We start from the raw sequence: 21,148 nt of genomic DNA on the forward strand, positions 1-21,148 counted from the left end.
TCAAGGTATCTTTAGGACCACAGGAAAATAATTAAAACAGGGCCTCGAACACTCTCAAGGTTTATGTGACTGAACATGAACATCTTCCTGTGCATTAAATCTATTTCCTGGCACTTACCTTCACAGAAGCAATGACAAAGCAATCTTTCCAGTGCAGTTTTTATGTTACTATTTCAACCTCAAAATGTTGCATCAAGTAATCTCACGTTTCAGAAAAAAACAACAACTAGAATTGTCAAATCAGGTTTCCTCTGAATGTTATGCAAACGGCTACTTACAATCCGAGGTTTGAAGGGTGGTTTGATTTTCCTTTGTTCTAGAAGAACCCAGTCAATTTCCTTGAAAAACGGATGCTGCTTAATCGCGTCTTCCCCATTCTGTGATGCCACACAGCCAAGTCGCTTATTCGGGTTTTTTGTCATGAACTACAGGGTCGGGGAGGGAGAGGAGGAAAAAGTTAAACCATGAATGGCAACCCCATTTGCAGTTCAATTACACATTACAATTGCTAAAGCCTAGTTTTTGAGACAGTCCCTTTTCGGAGGTTACTGTTTTCTGTAAGAGTAACAAGGATGCCTCTCCAAACTTCAGAGGTTCCAGACAAACTAGAAGATTCGGAGGCTCTGAAGTGTAAGTTTCCTGGAGGAAGCTCTTTCAGCTGATTGCTGAGACCTCCTAATTTTGGCTGGCTGGGAGTGTTACAGGAACAGATTCTCTTTCAGCATTTCTAGTTCCAGCTTTGCCCAAAAATACTAAAGGAAAGAAAGAAAATATAAAACCCTCCAGAGATACTTCCAAATGGATGGTCAAGGTAGCTCTTACTTTCTCTGACCTTAACTATTAATTAGGGTCTATATATTGTGCTTACTGTTGGTGGGGTTTTTTCTTTGGCATGTAGGTTGCATAATTATACACTCCTTTCACAGTGACACATGGAAAGCCCTAACCTCCTTACTCACTTCTAGGACTTTATTCCAGTCTGAGTAAGAACAGCACCTGCAGCTATGTGAATGGTAACTATTCTGTCCATACATTCAGGAAATGCATGGAGTGATCAGTACCAGCAGGCAGCTTCCCTTGAGAAACTCCACGGCATAACTTGCACCTTCCCTTTCATCTTCAGTACACTGTTAGTGGCAGGGACTGGAACTAACTGGTCTCCTCTGGTCTGATAATTTCTGAACTTGTCACTTTTAAACTCTTATTATTCCCTTCAGTAAAAAGCCGTACAACTTTGCAAAACGTTGATAGCAAACGATGGCAGTTGATAATATTTTCCCAGGTTTTGCTCTGTTCTTTCTTTCTTCTTTTACTACCAATTGCTCTACTTACTTTCTAACGCATGTGGACACAGAATCTTTGCAATTCACTTAACAAATGCTGCTCTTAATATACACCCCTCTACACTCATATCATAGAATTACCTCAAGCTTTGCTATATCTTCATATTCAGTCATTATTATAACATTTTTAAAATGTAAAAAAAGTGTAAAAATGAAACAAAACACAATAATTGTTCAGCACCTTTTTAACCTAGGTACCATGCTACACTATATATCTGTAGGAAAAAAACACAACCTTAAAATAAATCAATCGCTATAATGTCTACTCTTGCTTTAGTACTGCAGTTACTAGATAAGTAGCTACTGAAGCCCCAAAGATAGCTGCATCTAACCTCCACAGGAGAATGCCATTTCTATCATTTTAAAGTTGTAACATAGATCAGTGAGGGAATTCTCTCTGTGGTTTCTGACATATATAAGCTGCTCTGAAGACGATCCTATTTGGTCTTGTGTTCCACTGCTCCACAAGTTCTTTGCAAGTGGACAAGTTACATTTAAACTACAGGCCATATTTTCTATGGCCAGGAGAAACAAAGGTTTTGAAAGGATTACTGTGCTTTGGTGAGGTCTCTTGGAAAACCACAAAACGCATTCCTACATTCCTCTGCTTTATTTCACCTCCAGGACCAAAGCGCGCCAGCCAGGAACCAGCAGCCACACATCGTGCAGAAACAGAACACGGAAACTACAGGCTACACTTTTTGTACCACATAATCCAGGTATCAAAGAAACAAAATCTGAGCCTAGTATCTGCCATGCTCTGTCTTTGTTTTAAGCCAGAGGCATGGAAAACATCAGAACATGTCATTTTTAAGAAGCCCAGGACATGAAAACATGACTAGATAGTACAGTTGGTACTGTAATTCACAAACTTCATGAAACTTGGAAATGGATTATAGAGGAGAACAATTTTAAGAATGAGCACTTAAAGAAACAAACATAATTAACATATGCAAATATGTTGCAATAATTGCAGACTTCTGAGGTGGACATTTAATTCTATACATTTCATCCCCTGCAATGAATATTGATTTTTTTCACCTCCTATGTCTATTTCTGAAGCACCAGCTGCCATTTTCCCCGTTTATCAACAGCATCAACAATGATGTAACTGTCAGGGCAGAGACAGCTGTTAACTCTACTGCACTGATGAGACGGTTGCCAATGGAGCTGACAGCCAGAGCTGTAAGTGTTGCCTTTTTGTTTTCCCATATTAAGGCAGGAATCTCCTTTTATGAAAAGAGAAGCCTTTTAAGATCCGAGTTGCTACCGACTTAAGTGACAAAAGCTGGTTGCTGAGATAGCCATGCAACTTGGGGTCTGAAACAAGTATCACCAGGCTCCCAAAATTTTGCTTCTTGAAATAAATGGCACAGTCCAAAAACAGAGTTCTGCCTCTGCATCCAGACATATCTGTCACTTGGATACAAAAGGGACACACACTGTAGACACAACCTCTCTCCATCGCTAGCAAAGAAGCACAGAGCTAATTTCAATGCAGAATTGTTTTCCTTACCAGACAGGAAAGAATTTTAAATAGCAATTCCTGTCAATTCACAGAAACAGGACTAATAAGACCTGTGGGATCTCATGGAATAGGCAACATGCTGCCTTGTAATACTGAACTGTAAAATTACCCTTGCTAGTGTTTTGTTGGAACTAACAGGAAAATGGTTCCTCCAGAAAATGAAAAAACATTGTTACTTAATACAAGAGGATGTCTTCTTCTTAAAATTTCTTTACATGCTGTTTGAAGGAGTGTAAAAATATACAGTTTCTAAAGAATAAAACCTATGTCTTAAAGTACAATGTGAGGAAATGAAGTGTTCCAAAGTTAATCCCTTGCTAGCATTCAGCAGTCAAATACATAGACGCCTCTTTCTTTCCTCTGCTTTTCCTTTTCTTCATTTAACATGTGGACAAGAATCACATGAAAAGCCCAAGTTTCAAACCTGTTTCACACTATAGCTGCAGAGGCAGCAGGTTGATAAATATAAGGAAGTATTTCCTTTTCATGGTGTAAACTGGCACAGCTCCCATCAAATTCTGTCAATTTAGGCCAACAAAGACATCTTGCCCAATGAGGAATAACCTCTTATTATAATGCAAATCTACCTAATGGTACAACTCTCTCTTTTTAAGGTTTATAATGGCATTAAGGGTTAACTGTAGATAGGAAGACGGATTACAGCAAAATATAAACTACCATGCCTACTATCAAAACGTGGACCCAGGAAAACAGCCTCATGAAAATTTATAGCAAAGGCAGCTTTAAAAGAAATTTGAGGGTTTAACACCCATGCACTTAGATTCACAAAATCACATAGTTTATACTTGCAGCCCAATTCTGTGTCTGCATTTGCGTGTGGCTAATGAATGACATATATAGCATTAACAGACATCTCACTACGTGCACCACAAATGAGATAACACAGCAAGGCTCTCACTGTTGGATCTGTTTCTCCCTTTCCCCTGTAAAACAAGCATCTTCCCTGAATAGTTACAGTGGTTCTCATACTATACACTTTTAATCAAGGGTTATCAGTTAACTTTTCCTCTTCAACAGATGTTTCCACGATTCAGAATAATAAAAGTCTCAGTTAACACAGGCTCATTGGAGGAGCCTGTGGATGGAAAACGAACAGATCTTACAGGCTGTGAAACCAAAGCACGACAGAAAATCTCCCAGACTCCAGTGAAATTCAGATGCAGATGTGAACATTGACAACAACACTTTGTCTACAATATGCAAAAATAAACCCTGAACTGTGGATATCAGCCTGAATTCTGCAGCTCAAGTCCATATGTTTTTTTTTGAACTGAAAATAATTGAAGAGTCTGGGAACAAAAGCCGGTAGCATGAAAGGATCATGTCAGCTAATAAAAAGTCATCAGAGAGGTATTTGGGAGGAGGAGGAGAATAAATATAAAAGTCAGCTTTAATAAATCCTCCACGTTCTCACTACAGTGAAAGGAGCAAGAGCAGGCAATTTAGAGGGGTTAACATGGACGACTCCTTTGAATCATCTGCTAAAGTATCTCCTGCTATTGGCTAGAACAAACCTGGAGATATTTTTATTAGAAGATCAAGATGAGCATTTCTGCAGAATGTGCTACCTGTCCAATGGCGTTAAAATCAGAATTTGTTCAAGTTTTATATACTACTTCAAAATGCAACCCTGTATGAAGATCTATACACGACTTTACCAGCCCTCCTCTTAATTGAATGTCTCCCTTATTCCAGATGCTGAAAGAAAAATAGAAGTGGAAAGGTAGAAATTTTCCACCACCAAAAAAAGGCAGAAACTGAATAAAAAACAATTTTTTTTTTTTAACTCAGGAATCTTACTCAGGTTTTTGAACCATAGGGAGTGGCATACTACTTCTGTGTTGTTTTGCTTTTTATTTTAGGATGATACCAGTGCAGAAGAAACAATTTATGACATGGTCCTGTTAATGTAGTAAACCTGACTTAAGCATGGTCCAGAAACTGAAGTCGCCCCGTGGCACATTTTGACTGATTAAAAAAAATTGTAGTGTTTGGTGATACATGTTTCTGTCAAGTCATTACTTATACTGAAAAACACCAAACATAGCAGAAACACTTACATGACAGTAAGACTGTTTATCAAAGTGTTATGCAAACTATAAAAAAGAATGTCCACCTATAAATAAAGGGCTTTCAACCCAGCTTGATGATAGAGGAAGAAAGTCAGAAGACAGGGTAAGTGGGTTAAATTAAAAAAAATAATGGTTTGATTACGTAGTGCTTCCCCCACTCTAGTGAACATGCAGCATATAAAGTGTCAAAGTGATAGCACAGTTCTAGTTGGTTGGGTTTTCCCTGAAACATGAATCTGCAGTACACAGATTTATACAGCGTACAACTGCGTGGAACACAAACATTCTGTTCCTTTCCCACAAGCAGTGTAATTTATCCCAGGCCCCATTATCCTAACAGTGGCACTCTGAACTGTGCTTGAACTCCCAGCGGTGACTGCTCTCAACAACGTTTGGCAAATTCAATTTTAACCAAGGGGAAAAAAAAAAACCCAACAAAATCCCCCCAAAAAAAAACATGAAGAGAAGGAGGAAAACAAGTAATATAAGACTCACTGCTTTTAAAATGCTGACAGCTTCTTTACTGAGCCAGACTGGATACAAGACATCATCATGAAGGATGGATTCAAAGAGATCATCCTCGTTGTCAGCTTCAAAGGGGGGTTGCCCAGCCATCATTTCGTACATGAGTACGCCCAGAGCCCACCAGTCTACCGACGGGCCGTATTCTAACTCCTGGAGGATCTAGTACAGAACAAGAGATGGGATTGAGCAGACAAGTTAGACAACACTCTTGGCTGCACGTTTGCTGTTGCGACACGATACACCCCTTCTTTCCCCCAGTCTCTAAGTGGGACTAAAATCCCACACTGATTCTGGTAACAGCAGGCATGGTTTCTTAACCATGCAATTTGCACTACCACAGCTAAGTGTCAATCTGTAGCTGTTCTCAGAATTACTGACTGAGTTTATCAGTCCCCTGAGTAAAAGGGTATGCTCGTGAGCAAAAGAGCCCTATATCCTTCTAAACTGTTTAAAGCAGGTCACGCTATAGGGGAAAAAAACATCACACATACAAAACAGATTGGTGGAAAATGTGAAACATTTCCTTGTCTCTATCTTGAACAAAACAAACTGAACTAGCTTGTAATGCTGCACAGAGATCATCTGAGAGATTTATTCCAGTCCTTTAGGTAGGGCTGAAGGAAGCCAAAAGCAGTTTTGTGCAAGTTCTTTGTGCAGCATTAGAAAGCTCTACAATACATGGCTGTAGGGCTCACTTTAATTGCTCTTGCTTTCAGAAAAACTGGCTATGACTTTTCATGTGGCACAAGTTCAACCTTGTAGCAAATACCTTCAGCGGGCAGTAGTAGGTTAGCACAGTGGAGTTTGATTGTACTATTTGGTGTTACAGAATTAGCGTTGTACAAGGAACAAGTTTAATTCTTGGTTCCTCTTCACTGAAAAGAAGCTTGTAGTTTGGCTGCAATGTTTCAGCCTGACAGGGGACTGGGGAGGGTGAAGTGGGTGCTTCTTTAAGGTGTAGCTCACTGCCTTACAATGACATGGAATGGCAACAACTTCATCATGTCCTTGAACAACACAAGTGTTAAGAGTCTCAGAAACCTTGTGGTGAACCACATGAGTTTACTGCTGGATTCTGGAGCTACGAGCAACATAAAACCAAATTTAGTCTTAACATAAAACCAGAAATGAGTTCAACATTTAAATACAGAGGTCTGGATCTCAACTGAATTCTTAGCTGAATGGATATTACATTTTATAGACACTAGTTAAAGAGAAGGATACTCTTTAAAAGTGTACTTTTCAAGTGTCCTAGGGATTCTTTGGAACTCAGATGTTGCTAAAGAAAAGGAAATTGAAACATACCACCATGATGCAAGAGAAATAGAAGCAGGAGATAAACTTGTGCAATTAAGATGACAAAACGGAAGCCTGAATTACTGACTTCAGTGAGACCAAGATTCACGTAGAAGTTCTTAGAATCTTATTACTGCTTTGTTTTCAATAATAATTTCCAAAGAATTTGCCCAAGGATTCAATCAGTATACTGAATCAGAAAATTATTTATACAAAACCAAGACCATCACACCGGTATTTATTTTCTTTTAATACTCTGTAAGACACACATTTATATTATGCTAGTTTCAAGATGATTCACACCTTATCAGTTGGCTACCAAAGCTTGACAGCCATAAACACTAACAATATAGATTTCTAATTTATTGTCTCTAACCCATAATAATAAACTAGTATTTTTCCATGATGCAAATTTATGGTTGAAGAAAGATAAACCAATGACACTGTTACATTAAATTAGCACAATGAATCTTCCCTGGTAAGAGGCACAGGTTACTAACAAAACTGAGCAGACAAAGTCTGCCTGACTAAATGTACAATATTGATTCATTTTAGGCACTTTGAGATGCATCCCATAATATTAAATGTTAAGATACGTAAACCCCACATGATTCTCAGCCATATTTTTTTTATCCAATGAATGTCCTGAAGTGACTTTTCATGTTGCCAATTGATATGCAGCATCCATATGAGAAGTTTCTATTTTTCCATGCAAGTCTGCACTTTCTGTTCATCTGTATGACAGGAAGTATCACAAACAATTATCTTTCACAGGTACTTTAAAGAAATGAGAAAAATTATAGTACCACAACCATCCTAGGCAAAATGATATCAAATGTATAGTCTCTTCCACACGAAGATGTCCTTCTAAGTCTCATGAAAAATTAAAACCATTTTTATAACTACTAAGGACCAGTGCTGAGAGTATTCAGTTGCTTCTAGCACCTTGAAGGCTAGTAAGTGCCTTTGCAATACTGCTGAGTCAGAAATGAATGTATGGAGGATACTGTTAAGATCAGGAAACAAACAATAAATACCCCATTCTTTGTCACACCTATCAGCATGGAATACTGCTTGTGAGCAGTAGAGCAACCTGGTTCTGCAAGATTACCCAGGCAAAATTACAGCACAGTCCGGTGTGCATCTTCTACATGTAAAAAATGTCAAAACTACACATGTAACAGTCTAATGAATTAGAATATCTGTATATCTTAGTGCAGTGCAAAAAAGTACCTCCGGAGCTATATAGTCAGGTGTGCCACAAAAGGTGGTGGTGGTCACGCCATTCAGAATCCCTTCTTTGCACATTCCAAAGTCAGCCAGTTTACAGTGGCCTTCTGCATCCAGAAGAATATTGTCCAGTTTCAGGTCCCTGAAATAAAAAGGCACAAAATTTAATCAACTCTCAAATTTTGATGATGTGCCCTTGAATTTGATCATAAAACTAGAGAATATAACAAACAGATGGTTTCACAAACACCACTGAGAAACCGTCCCTCACATGTGTACATGTTGGTAGCAGTCACCAAACAGACCTAGTTAAAGGCAATAAGGAAGCAGGCAATGACCAGCATTTTGCAAGACCAGGACTTCACTCTCTCTTCAGCTGCAGGAAAGCCCAGTTGTATTCCAGACAGCATCAGAAACATTTAGAAAAGACCTCATCCCTTGTTTGCTACAAATCTAACATTCTGTCTGTGTGAAATAGGTCAACATAGTCTAATGAAGCTGTTATCTTTTTTTGCATCAGCACAAAGGAGGACCAATTTATCCATACTTTATTATATGGGTTAAATTAATAGATTCTTTCAAACTTGGATTATTTTTAATTGGATTCTTAACATATACCAGCAACTCAGAGCTCAGATTGCAGTGAGAGAGGAAAAAAAGGAATGCTCTCATGTTTGGGAGCATTATTTCCTGCAGTTTAAACCTGCTGAAAATCTCACAGGAATATTTTGTATTCATTGTTAAACACAACACATCTTAGCAGCTGTCTCTGATCACTTGTTGTATAAATGTCTTTGTGTCAAAACCACACAATTCTTCAGTTATTAAATTGGGTGAGGTCAAAAACAGGTTGAGAAAGGGATATCCACCTTTCCTGTCTTTCCTTCTGTATGTTTTCTAAATATACCCTTGATGGTTATTGCATTTTCCAACACAATGGATGCTAGGTGCCATTTAACTTAGCACTTGCCTCAGACTAAGCTACAAAAGGATGTAGAAAGTCAGTGTGTACCCCTCACTTGCATATACCCCTCCCCCCCGGTTTAAAAACATTTTATCACATATGAATAATAAACCAAACATAAACCAAAGGAAAAAACCTCACTTGTATTGCAGGGACCATTTTATTTTCATACTTCTGTCTAGGCTTTAGATACGTCTGCCATGGATTAAAAAACCACAGTAATAAATGAAAGCTTTCTATGTACAAACACATACAGAGGTGAGAATCAAAGTGGAACACACATCCTTAGTTGACTTAGTGGACACTTTCTGATCAGAACTTTTCTCCTAGAATAATCTGAGAAATTTCCATAGATGTAACTGATGAAAAAAGAGGTGTTTCAGCAACTTCTAAATCAGACAGAGGAATAAAACCCCATGGTAACCCATGTAAACAAATTTCACCCCAAAAGTCTATGAAAAGATAAAAGGTTTTTTTTTGCAGAAATCTTTTATGCCAACGAATTCCACCTGAGTGAGGGATGAAAAGTCTTCACCTTACTCTGAGACTTTCTTTCAGATCAATGTCTCCCTATAAGACCCCAAACTTTAGATCCATAAGGCACCATAACATGGTAAAGCATTCACACCTATTAAATGATTGAACAATCTGTCCAAGACTTAGTTAAGAGTTTTTGTGGACATATCCAATGCAGCAGCATGCTGAGATTTCCCCAGAAATGTTCTTTTCTCCCTGTCTGTTCGATTTCTGTAGGGATTTAATTTTTTTTGACACTTGTTCAACATTTTTTGCCCGTCTTTATTTAACACAGATTTCTCAAGCATGTACACAGGACAGCCTAAAAATTCTGATTTTTCTGAGGCACAGCAGAAAAGGTCTACTACTCATGGTCTGCAAAATCCCTGGACATCTGTGTAGTGAATCAGACATTCTGTGGAAGCACAGGATGACTTACTGTGCGTGCAGAGATACGCTGTGCTGAGCGCATGAGATAGTGTTGCTTGTGCATGTACAAGAAGTCTGACATGGCAAAACAGAGTCAGATTTACCTCACTAACAGTAAATCTACTGTCTCCCACATAAACTGGCTTTATCAGAAATGGCTTATGTAGCTGAAGCATATAGGGGCTGTAGAAGTGTTTGTTGTAACCAATATGCCCGACACTAGACTTTGCTATCTCCAGACCTGTTACGCTGCTCTTGTAGATCCTCAGTTGGTCCCCACTGAAGGTCCCTTGAAGCAGACTACTATTTTATCATTCTTTAAGATCATCCTTTTTAGGAGTTCCTAAACAAGCTAAGATCCAGCTGACTACAACACAATCCCCTACATCTAACCATTTAACCCATCTTCCCATCCCTGGAAAGTGATTTACGTGAATTGTCCAATGTCATGTAAGTGCAAACTTATCAACAGCTCTGTGCCCCCAAGAGAAGTCAAATAAACACAATAAAGCTCCCTGCTCCAAAAATCGTGGATCTTCCCAAAACTGCTCTTCCAGTGAATTACAAGTGTTACAATCAAAAGACCTGCATTAAGACAAAACTATCACATCATCAAGTAGAATATGATAAATTACAAGAATAGGATAACGCTATTGCAGATGGGAGAAGGAAATAAGCTTACAGCTGTAGCTTTTAACCTACCAAATGCAGTGTTATCTTGGATGTTTCTAAGCTAAAGAAGAATATCAGCTGTATTTCAAAAAGTCAAGATGTTCAGATGATAAAGAAGTCAAAGTATATTTGATGCAATCTGGGAGCCACTTTCAGTCACCATCACTGTCACAAAGAAGGTTATAACATAAATATTGATGACAGAAACTTAGGAAAGTCAAGAGGCTGCTTAGAAAACTGGATTCACCTTAATTCAGAGTGATAAGTGATTATCAGAAGACTCTAACATGTTATGTATCACAAGTCTTATGAGGAGTGGCTGAGGGAACAGGAGTTTAGATAGACAAAAGGTTGCTCAGGGGAGACCTTATCACTCTCTTCAAGCACCTGAAAGGAGGCTGTAGCAAGGTGGGTGTCCGCCTCCTTTCCCAAGCAAAAAGTGACAGGGTTAAGAGGAGATGGCTTCAAGTTGTGTCAGGGGAGGTTTAGATTGGATATTAGGAAATATTTCTCCACTGAAAGGGTTGTAAAGCCCTGGAACAGGCTGCCCAGGGAAGTGGTTGAGTCACCATCCATGGAGGTATTTAAAAGACATGTAGATGTGGTGCCTGTCGACATGGTTTAGTGGTGGACTTGACAGTGTTAGGTTTATGGCTGGACTTGATCTTAAAGGTCTTTTCTAACCTAAATGGTTGTGTGATTCTGTGAATCTATCTTAACTCTGATCCCAGAAGTAGGACTTCCCACTGCAGGCAGGTGACATACTGGACTTATTAAGACTTAAAATTGTTTCATTTAGTGCCACCCATATGCTCTCCATGGAATTGAATGGAGATAGTAACCAAAGTCAGTAACCCAAGGAACTCCTAAGCTAAGAGAAATGTCAACAGTAATAAAACACTAATAGCAAGTCACTACAGAATGGAAAAGGACTGGATACTCACCTTTGTCTTTTATTTCCTTAAAAATTTGTATAAGACACAGAAATTAGCAATAAAAATGTAACTTGGCAGTGGGAAAAAAAGAAAGAACTGAGCAGTAAGAAAACCAGGAATAGTCTGAATATTAAGCTCTGACTACCTGTAAAGACTGACAGAAAGAAATTTTAAGCCTATCTGTAAAAGTGCAAGTCAATTTAACTTCCCTTACCATTTACCAAACTATAATCCTACTTGACAGAAGAAAAACATCTGGGACTCCTTCATCAAGCCAAAACAAAGCAGTGAAGCCTGTAAGCCTCTTCAAAACTCTATCGGAGGCACTGAGCATATCAGTTTAATTACTCACGCAATAATGGAACTGAGTATCAGGAGATTTTTATTATCACAGAGAGCACCATAGTTTAAAAATAATTTGGAAGAGGCTAAAACAACAGCAGCGTGACACCCGTTAAAGTATGGATGGGAGGTTAAAAGGTAAGCTGGGAGTCTGCCAAATTGTCAAGTGCATAGATAGCCTGCAAGATTATCATAGTCCATAAAAAAGCTTGCACTGAAAAGCATTCAAAATCATTCTGTCAATTTAGAGTTGCCGGATTAAAAAAATGAAATGATGACAAATGAAAACATCACCACCAAAAGAAAGAATAAAACCCACACAAACAAAAGAAAAAACCAAAACACATAGAAAATGCACCAAACAAGAAACTCCACCAAAAACTCCTAATAATGCAACTTTAGAAAATTAAATCTTAGTTAAATAAATAAATGGAATTGAATAGGTGATGTGTTACTTAACACCTCACAGGAAAAAAAAAACTAGAATCAAGCAGACAGATGAGGAAACAAATTAAAAACTGATAGAGAAGGAGCTGTCAAGAAAGCTTGTCTTTCCAGAGCAGCAATCTCACTGAAAAAGCCCTTTAAATTTTAAGACCTGTTATGTTCCCAGAACTGGTCTAAGAAACAGCCAGCTCTCCTACATCTCAAAAAGTAAACTAAAATGCTATCGACCTCTAGAATGCAAATTAATTCTCTGTACAGAACGATCCAATCTGATCCATTCTGCCTTTTATTTGGCTTCTGGTATTAGTGCCAGTTGTCCACCTCTAAATCAGAGCATACCAAATAATAGTGTCAGATAGCTCAGTGACAAAGGTCTATTAGATTCTTCTTTCTCATTTTGCATTCTCTTTGTAGGAACTAAGAAAGTCATCTGTGTCTGGCAAAATGAGTTCCCACAACCTGAGTAATTACATGCAACTGCAAACAACCTAACCAGTTAAGCCAGGAAAATGCCCAGCTTGCTTGAATGCAGTAATGCTACATTAAGCTATTTCTCTCCTTTGTTTGTTTGCCAACATACAGTCAGTTCAGTTGACTTGAGCAATCAATTGCATCAAATGTTTTGTTTGGTTTTTAATTTTTTTTTTTTTCTTTGTCAGAAAGCTTTAAACAGAAATTTAAGCCTTGGTTTCTATTTCTGGATACCTGCCAGCATCACAATCACCTCAATAGCTGGAATGATTGGCAGAATCTCAAGGAAGAATCAGGATTATAACAATAAGGTCTGTGCAAGTCGGAACAGAGGAGCGGGCGAACTGCAGGTAACCTGCAAGAAAACTTCTATAATGCTTGTTCTTTCCTCCAGATGCCAGTGCCATGAGACACTGACTGCCCTGGCTTCCTGCAAATGCCCCGTGGAGGAGGAATTCACAGCACGGGGTTCGTAAAGTCTGACTCCCAACAGTAGCCAGCAAGGCGGTTGCCTTGTATGTGTCGCCCTAAGTGTCACACGTGTCATTTAGATAACAGATAAATTTCTTGTTGAAAGTAAGGCAATTAAACAGTCAAGATGGGTTTTGACCAGTAAAATCAGAAAGTCTGCCAAACGTTGCTAACAGTAGCCTTTGAACACAGTAAACATTAGTGACTAAATAAATCCGTGTTTGAAGAACAAGATCAAGTAGCTGAGAAACATGATCACAAGCTGGTTTAAGCAATCACTTTACAATGACACATCTCCACAGCATCTGCTTCTACTCTGACTGTTAAATAAGCAACAAAACTAGAAAGCATATACATTTCACAGCACAGCTCAGAATGAAGCATGGTAATTATTACTTACAAATAATGACACTGGAAGCAAGAATGTTTCTTTATAAGGTGAAAGTTCAATGAAGGACTGTACCTTACTAAACACCCATAGAACATCAAAGAGGAAAGATCTGAAAGCAGCACAAGTCTGAAGTACATAGCTATTGAACAACCATTTTTTTGGAGGACTTTCAAATGCAACACATCCTTTCAATAGTGTATTTGAAATCACTGCCACTGCCATTGTTCTCCTGCATGGGAAAACCATGTCCTTTCTGCAGGCTTTAAATAGACAAGCTGTTCATGGAAGGTATAAGGGAAACTTCCCCCAACAACACGGAAAACCATCACAGAACCATTCTCTGGTTTCCACAGTTATTGAAATTCATAACTGAAGGCAATATGCTCATTATATCAATTAGTGCTTCCAATGAGTAAGATCATTTTTTTTTTTTCTGTTTAATTAAGGTAAGACTTCTGCATTCCTATAATTTCTTTTTAACTCACTCAGTGGTATCCAAATTGCTTTTGAGACAAAGACGCTCACCTGCAACAATAGGTCTCTCCTGTACCAGCACAAATTCACAATTTGCTATCATTTCAGTGAATGTTGCATTTTCAACAAAAATTTCAATCAGAAGCAATAAATACCACAGAATTTGGATAATTTGTACCACACTATCTGAAATGGTATCTTCTGGAAGACTGACAAATTCACGAAAATCTTTGTTTCAGTTCTTCAAACACATTGGTGTCCTCAAAATTTTGATAACTAATGTACTAGTTTACAGTCTAAGCAAGATGGGAGTTACATATGGAACTGGTTATAAAACAAAAAGAAATGTCAACAGTTTTAATGTTCTGATGGTGAGAGCTTCTTTAATGATTAGTTCTCACCAAATTAATTCCAGTTTCCATACAAGAACTAAGAGGCAGCTATATTAGGACTGCATTTCACTACTGGATTCTGTTGTTGCTTTAACTACTTTAGTTCATAACACATCAGCAAGGCTTTGACACTTCCAACACATCAGAGACAAACGGGAAAATCCAAACTGTAACTTCTAAGAAAATGCAAACTAATAATATTTTTTTTTCCCATTTGAAAAACTGTACAGGAAAGGAGGAGTCCATACTTTCTCCTGTTACTGAGCATAAACATGAAGTAATGGCAGTGGCACTGGATGTCGGGTCCTACCAACTGATGCAAAATCCCCTACCCATGGAGTAAGAAATAGAACAGACATTGGACTGCTCCTTCTTATAAGTGGATTCATGACAGTAGGGAAGTTTTTGTTAGCAGGAAGGGAGTAGGGAGAAACCTGAGTGAGACTAATGGTGAGAAAAAGATGGTTCTGCTGCTTTTGTTGTCATAGGAGATCTCAGGAAGTTTTGTGTGAGCTTATCTGAAAGTCTTGGAATTTCCCTGCTTTGCTTTTATGTTGATCCATTAAGTAATTACTGGATTTATGATACACATTTTCTTTGTCACTGTTACATTACTGGATATCATCAAAGAATAAAGACATTATCTGTCACAAAACCAATAGCAGATCCACAACTTGCTGTGCAGATTTGAAAACGGCTTCATACACAGCAATACACAGAAAAACTTGCTGTGCAGATTTGAAAACGGCTGCTTTTCAGCAGTGCCAAGTTTGAAATACAGTGAATCTACTGTGTACTGATGTGTATCACTATCTATAATGGCTAGGCAGATGAATTAAGAGCATAGACTTGGCTTCAAATAAAGACAGAGACACAGATATAACTACTTTTCCTCAAAGAAAACAGTGATAGTTCAGATAGCAGGGTAAACATGAATGGGAAACGACACCTTTAATGCAACAATTGTGACATTCTCTGTCAGGCACATTCACTTTTAAACAAACACCTTTCCTTTCCTTATATACACAAGATCCATCACTCTGCCATTTGCACGGGTATCCTGTGGACTAAGCAGGAGAAGGGAAGGACTAAGGCAGATGGGAAGAGTGATGTAGCAAAAGGGATTTTTGGTGTCTCACCAAGGACAAGAGAGGGAGATAAATAGGTGACTGCTCTCTGTGGTTTTGTAAAGCCCAGCTGCTGCAAGGCAGAAGTATGGCTTGCATGATGTGTAGCATCATCTGCCCCAGCGATGTCTACCATTGAGAAAACTTTCAGGTCAGCAAGGTCCTGAGATGTTCATCACACAGCCCTCATTATTTACTGATGTCTTAATGGTATATTGAACAAAGGTTTAATATTAATTTCCAGCAGCTTAAGGAAACCATTGACTTTTCTGGAAGCATAAAAACATCTTCTAGAAAATAACTTCTATATAAGGCTTTTTAATGGCTTTAACCATAAAGTTATTACAATTGTCGGTAGCAGCTTAGAACATTACAGTGCCCGATGTGCTTATCTTATTATGCTGAGTTTCCTTAAAATAATGTGCAGACAAACAAATATATCATACTTAACAGCTTTCCTTTGTGTGGCTTTTCCTTTCTCATTATTTCCACATTTGTATTTGTGAATGTAAGTGAAATATGTACAGGTTTAAATATGCACTAGGTAAAACATTCTCAAAAATTGGCTAAGAATAGAGGGGAGTGGTCTCTGTTTCTTTTCCAAGAGGGGGTCACCTTCACACCACACTGCTTTATAAACCTCATCCTTCCACAACCTCTACCTGGGAATGCAACAATTTTTCCATGAGCCCGAGGCAGGAATCCATGTGATGCTACAGCCATGCTTCTTGACATAGCTTACTGCCAAAGCCCCGATTTAGACACATTTTGTGGTGGATCCCAGGGGTAACTCTGCCTTCCCATGGCCCACAGGCCTCCAGTGTTTTGCCCCAAGAAAGAACTGTCACAAATGGAGCTGGCTTCATGTTTGACCTATTCTATAGGCCAATTTGCCTGAGCAACTTGTAGTTAAACCAGACAGCAAATGATTTTCTTATTTTCTAAGGCTTCTTGAGGTTTTACAAGCCATTTGTATTTCACACTGGGTGAAAACACAGACTGTTGAAAGTTTTTTGTGGAAGTGGTGTGTGACCAGCTGGTGGCCTGGTGCTCAGGAGAGTGACTGGCTTTGAACTGAGGCTGGGCTGCCTGGTCATCCTGGTGCCCCAACACTTTTGTGAGTGACCTGACATTAAGACTACTAGTACTTCTCTCAGGGATTTTCTTCTTCCCTCCTCACTGTCTCCTCTTTGGTTAAAACCACCACTGTATAACCTTCTTCTTGAAGACTTTAGCTGAAAAATTCCTAACTGGCTCTACATATTCAGGCTGGGAATGACCGGGTGAAATCTGTACTACCACTAATGATCTTTGCTGTTTCAGCAGCTGCTACAAAGCCCGTGTGTTAAGTCATTGCTAAATATGTAATGTGATAAACCTCATCCTCACTTACACCTTGGTGATCCCACTGCAGACAATGGAGGTCTCTAGGCATAGCAAAGGACTGACTCAACCTGTGGTACTCTATCCTGTGAGGTTCAATGCTTTGTGCTCTTATTTTTATATCTCAAATAACATAAAAATAAGATTGTGTATTACAACAATAGGTTAGGTGGAGCACAAACTAAAAGTGCCTACTATGTATGTCTATAATCCTTTTAAACAAAACAACACTGAATTGTTATTTGATAAATCTACTTGATGAAAGACAGTGGAAGGATGGCGTGAAGCTGGAAAAGCTTGTCAGATCAAGTTTTGAAAACTCAGTTCTGGAAAAATGTTACCAGAACCTTAGAAAGCAAATTTATCACTAGGCAAAATGATTAAGTTTGGATGTGTTCAAAACTCTTTGTTTGGAAACCAAAAGCAACGGTATTTTTTTTTCCCCCTCAGTGACCTCAGCAGGTAGGATGACAAAATCACTATCATTTGAACAATAAAGGAATACAAATTATGCAAACACAATGAAGAGTACTTGGGTTTCAGGCATGCAGTTTCTGTGCCTAACCAAAGAGACTGAAATTCTTTCTTCTCTTTCCTGTTTTTGAGTGAAGCTTTTTTACACAAAGCAAAAAACCATACAGCCAACAAAGGCATGTTTATCCAGGTAGCATCTTGCATTTCTGTAGCATTCTCGTTCAGCTGTCTCAGCAATGAAGTCTTGTAACTCTTAATAACCCACAACAAGGATATATTAGCACCTTATATAGGTATTAGGAAAGACAGAAGAAAATGATATAATGTCATTGTCCAGAATTCCATCTATTTTTGAAATTTACCTTAAACATGAAAGTAACTAGAGCTCTGAAACATTTTGCTCTAGTTTTATGGTCATTTCCTTTCCTTTATTTTCCAGGGTTCTGACCCAGAGTTATCCCACCAGACATTAGGGTTTAATTGAGGTACCACAGTTTGCCCCATGCTCCCTCCACAGCCATCTCCACAGATATCTCCATGAGGATGATTCACAGAACATGTGGGTTGCAGAGCTCCCAAAGAAGCCTATCCTGCACCAACTGTAAATGCACTCCAGGACATGCAGGATCCTGACATGGAAGCTTCAGTTGCACTCCTAAAGTTAAGTGAGATGAATCTTAGCCTTTTTGTATATTCAGTATAAGCTGCTTCCCAGCTTCTTGTCTTCTAGGTAGAGATTTCATTCATATTAGTTATAGAACTTCCATTTTTGTAGAGAAATCCAATAAAGGAAGATTTTTAAAAAAGACCTGCATTCATTTATCTTGTTACTCATGGTGGAATTGCAACACACACATACACACACAAGTTGCTAGGCTTTGAAGTTATGTCCTGTAATAATTTTTCACTTTTCTCACTTATGTCATATGGCACTCTCTGGACTGCAAACACTCCCAACATGCATATCCATCAAAAAGCCAGACGTTTAATTGCTCTACTTGGACACACCAAATAAAGGGCTCCAAAGCATTTTTATCCAACAATGTTTCAGGCACATAGAAAGAGCATTCTAAAAAAACAAAAACAAGAGAAGAAAAGCTGCTACTGTAGTGGACCATGATTGAAGGCATTTCCTGTATTCTGCTGTCAAACCAGTTGTTTTTTCCATTACATAGTAAGTGAACTTTAGTAAGGTCAAGACACCAGAGAAAAACAAGATCAGAATATCTTTAATCAACTAAAGCTGACTACTTCAGTCTCTCTCTTTCAGATGTTTAGTCCTGGATCTCATCCCACATCTCTACATTTGTTCCTTACATTATAGACTCATATGCCAGGTCAGTTTGAATTTATGATTTAGATAATTGTTTTCAATGGCATTTCACTCGTTAGCCTTACACTTCCCCTAGCCTAAAGGTCAATTGACCTCATGCTGCTTAACAATACCAGTATTATTTTAGTGTGACATAAGTCCAATAGGGGAGACGAGTTTTCATTCACAATCACAACTCTGGCCAAAAAAACTCCCCTCAGTTGGAAGCCTATTGTTTCCATCATGCTGACTATTAAGATAAGGTATAAATTTTGAAATTACTATTAAACAGAAGTCAAAGCTACAATAGCATAGGGTAATTTGATCCAATCCTGTACATTGTCATCCTGCTGTCATACTAAATACAGTCCATTTCAAGGCATGTAACCATCCCTGTCCTATGCAATAACTCCACTTTTTTTTTTTTTCCTAGAGAACAAGCCTTTTTTTCCTTCCATGAATACCAAGTGACATTCTTTTACTTGTTAACCTAACACAAATGTCGACACCTTCCTTGGAAATGGCCAGTTCCAAACAGACTGTTGACTCATTGAGAAAGGGATGCCATGTTTTCCCTGCAGTTACTAAGAAAATGCTGTGCTTTTGGTCCAGTCTTCTTTCCACATGAAGACCAGCCTGCTTGAACAATGCAATAAGACCAAAAGTCAACTCATCATGCAACCTCATTATCTACCGGCTGAACACAGATGCACAATAGAGGCTACTCAGTGCTAGCAGATGGCCTCCAAAGCCCACCTAAAGTCCTGTCCTCCTGTGTCCCTCACACCTTTTCTAGCTTCAAAACTTTAGCAAAAGTTATCTTTTTTAATTCAGCTGAGGTTAATGACAAGCTAATGACACACAAAAATCCCCATTTTTCAGCCAAGGGACTAGACCAACATATTCAAAGATAAGAACACACAGTGAAGATGAAGAGCTCTCAAAATATTACAGCCAGCTTGTAAAAGGTAGCACAAACCTTTCACATCCTCAGTAATGCTTTTTTTGTCAGGGATGGAACCACCATTAGATTCAGGGAAAAACTGAAAACATGGCAACACTGGGAACCTACTTTAGAACTTGAATTGGTTTTCTTTTTCTTTCATTCCTTTAAGTAAGCTCTATACACTCTGTAAACTTTTAAAGAAAATGTTTTGTTTTGTTTTTTTAAAAATGATTTTTTGTCTGGCAATCACAACACTGGGCATACAATAAAACGGCCAAACATGAGTGATTTGGAGCATATCTTGAATAAGCCATTAATGGGCCAGTACAAGCCAACATTCCAGTGCCTTTTCTGTACTAGTCAATTCTCTCTGTAGCTTTATGATGCCCAGGAAGTGTAAATGAAGGGCTGATGAAGTTTTTTTTTTTATATATACAGTTTTGGTTTTTTTTTTTTTTTTTTTATAAACAAGAAACAAATTTATCAGAACTCTCTTCCCTGTGCTCCCAAGGGTGTCCTTACCAGGGGACAAATACAACTCCTAGCAGTAGGCAGACTCCTGTTAAAGCTCTGTATCGTGTTTCCATGGAGAAAAATGCTTTCCTAGTCGGAAAAAAGCCCCTCTCTAGTGAACTTTTGTACAGACACTGATTTTTTCCAACCTCACTTTGGTCTCGGTTTGACCTCTTGGGTCTTTTTATGGAAAGCCTTTCCACAGAGCAGTGCATGTACTGTCATGCAGAATAGACTAAATAAATTATGTAGCATAACTGAAATGATGTTACTCAGCAAGAATGTTGCTTCCAACAAAATGTTTACTTATATGGAATCACTATAAGAAAGATTTTAATGATTTTTGCTTCTATTCTGATTTCAGTAGCATAGTTCACATGCCTTAACATCTTTTTAGACGATCACATGGTCTGAACTTGGGAAGATTATGAAGGCTCTTAATTAAAAAGCTTTTCAAATCCTGCTGTATTTATCAAGGATCAAACCAACAGCAGCAAACAGCAGGTTAACAGATTTCTGCAGAAATTATTATAAAATCAGTGAGTTTAAGCTATTTTTTTTTTTTAACCTGAAAGCATTCTCTTAGATAGATAGATTGGTTGGTTTAAAAATTCTGTAGAGTTAACAATCGTCTATTATGTTTGATAGAAGATTACTGTAGTGGAGGGATTCTGGCAAAATTATGAAGCATCTTTATTATTTGCCTGTAAAGCATGAAGATGCCTGAAAAAAATGGGAGTTCCTTGCCCTTTTATCTTGATCTATCCATAAACTCCTAATGCTGCTTCCAGACAGAGGTCATAGAAGCTTATGCTTTGCACTGATGGTTCCAATTCCAAGCCTTGCTTCAATATACAATTAAAAAGGGTTATAT

The 21,148-nt window shown here is 38.3% G+C and overlaps 1 protein-coding gene across 1 annotated transcript in view; it reads right to left on the minus strand.

Moving 5' to 3' along the window:
* Nucleotides 1-278: 278 nt before the first annotated feature.
* The window catches only part of LOC103771496 (protein kinase C epsilon type), a gene marked incomplete at both ends in the record, with an annotated part of 32,364 nt that continues 11,494 nt past the window's right edge, over nucleotides 279-21,148 (minus strand). Inside the window, 3 exons of the mRNA XM_008938796.1 lie at nucleotides 279-425; nucleotides 5,460-5,648; nucleotides 8,019-8,157. Of these exons, the coding sequence (XP_008937044.1) occupies nucleotides 279-425; nucleotides 5,460-5,648; nucleotides 8,019-8,157 (475 nt within the window). The remainder of the gene's footprint in view (nucleotides 426-5,459; nucleotides 5,649-8,018; nucleotides 8,158-21,148) is intronic.

This window comes from Merops nubicus, unplaced genomic scaffold (genome assembly GCF_000691845.1).
Source record: "Merops nubicus isolate BGI_N331 unplaced genomic scaffold, ASM69184v1 scaffold18004, whole genome shotgun sequence".
NCBI classification, from domain to species: domain Eukaryota; kingdom Metazoa; phylum Chordata; class Aves; order Coraciiformes; family Meropidae; genus Merops; species Merops nubicus.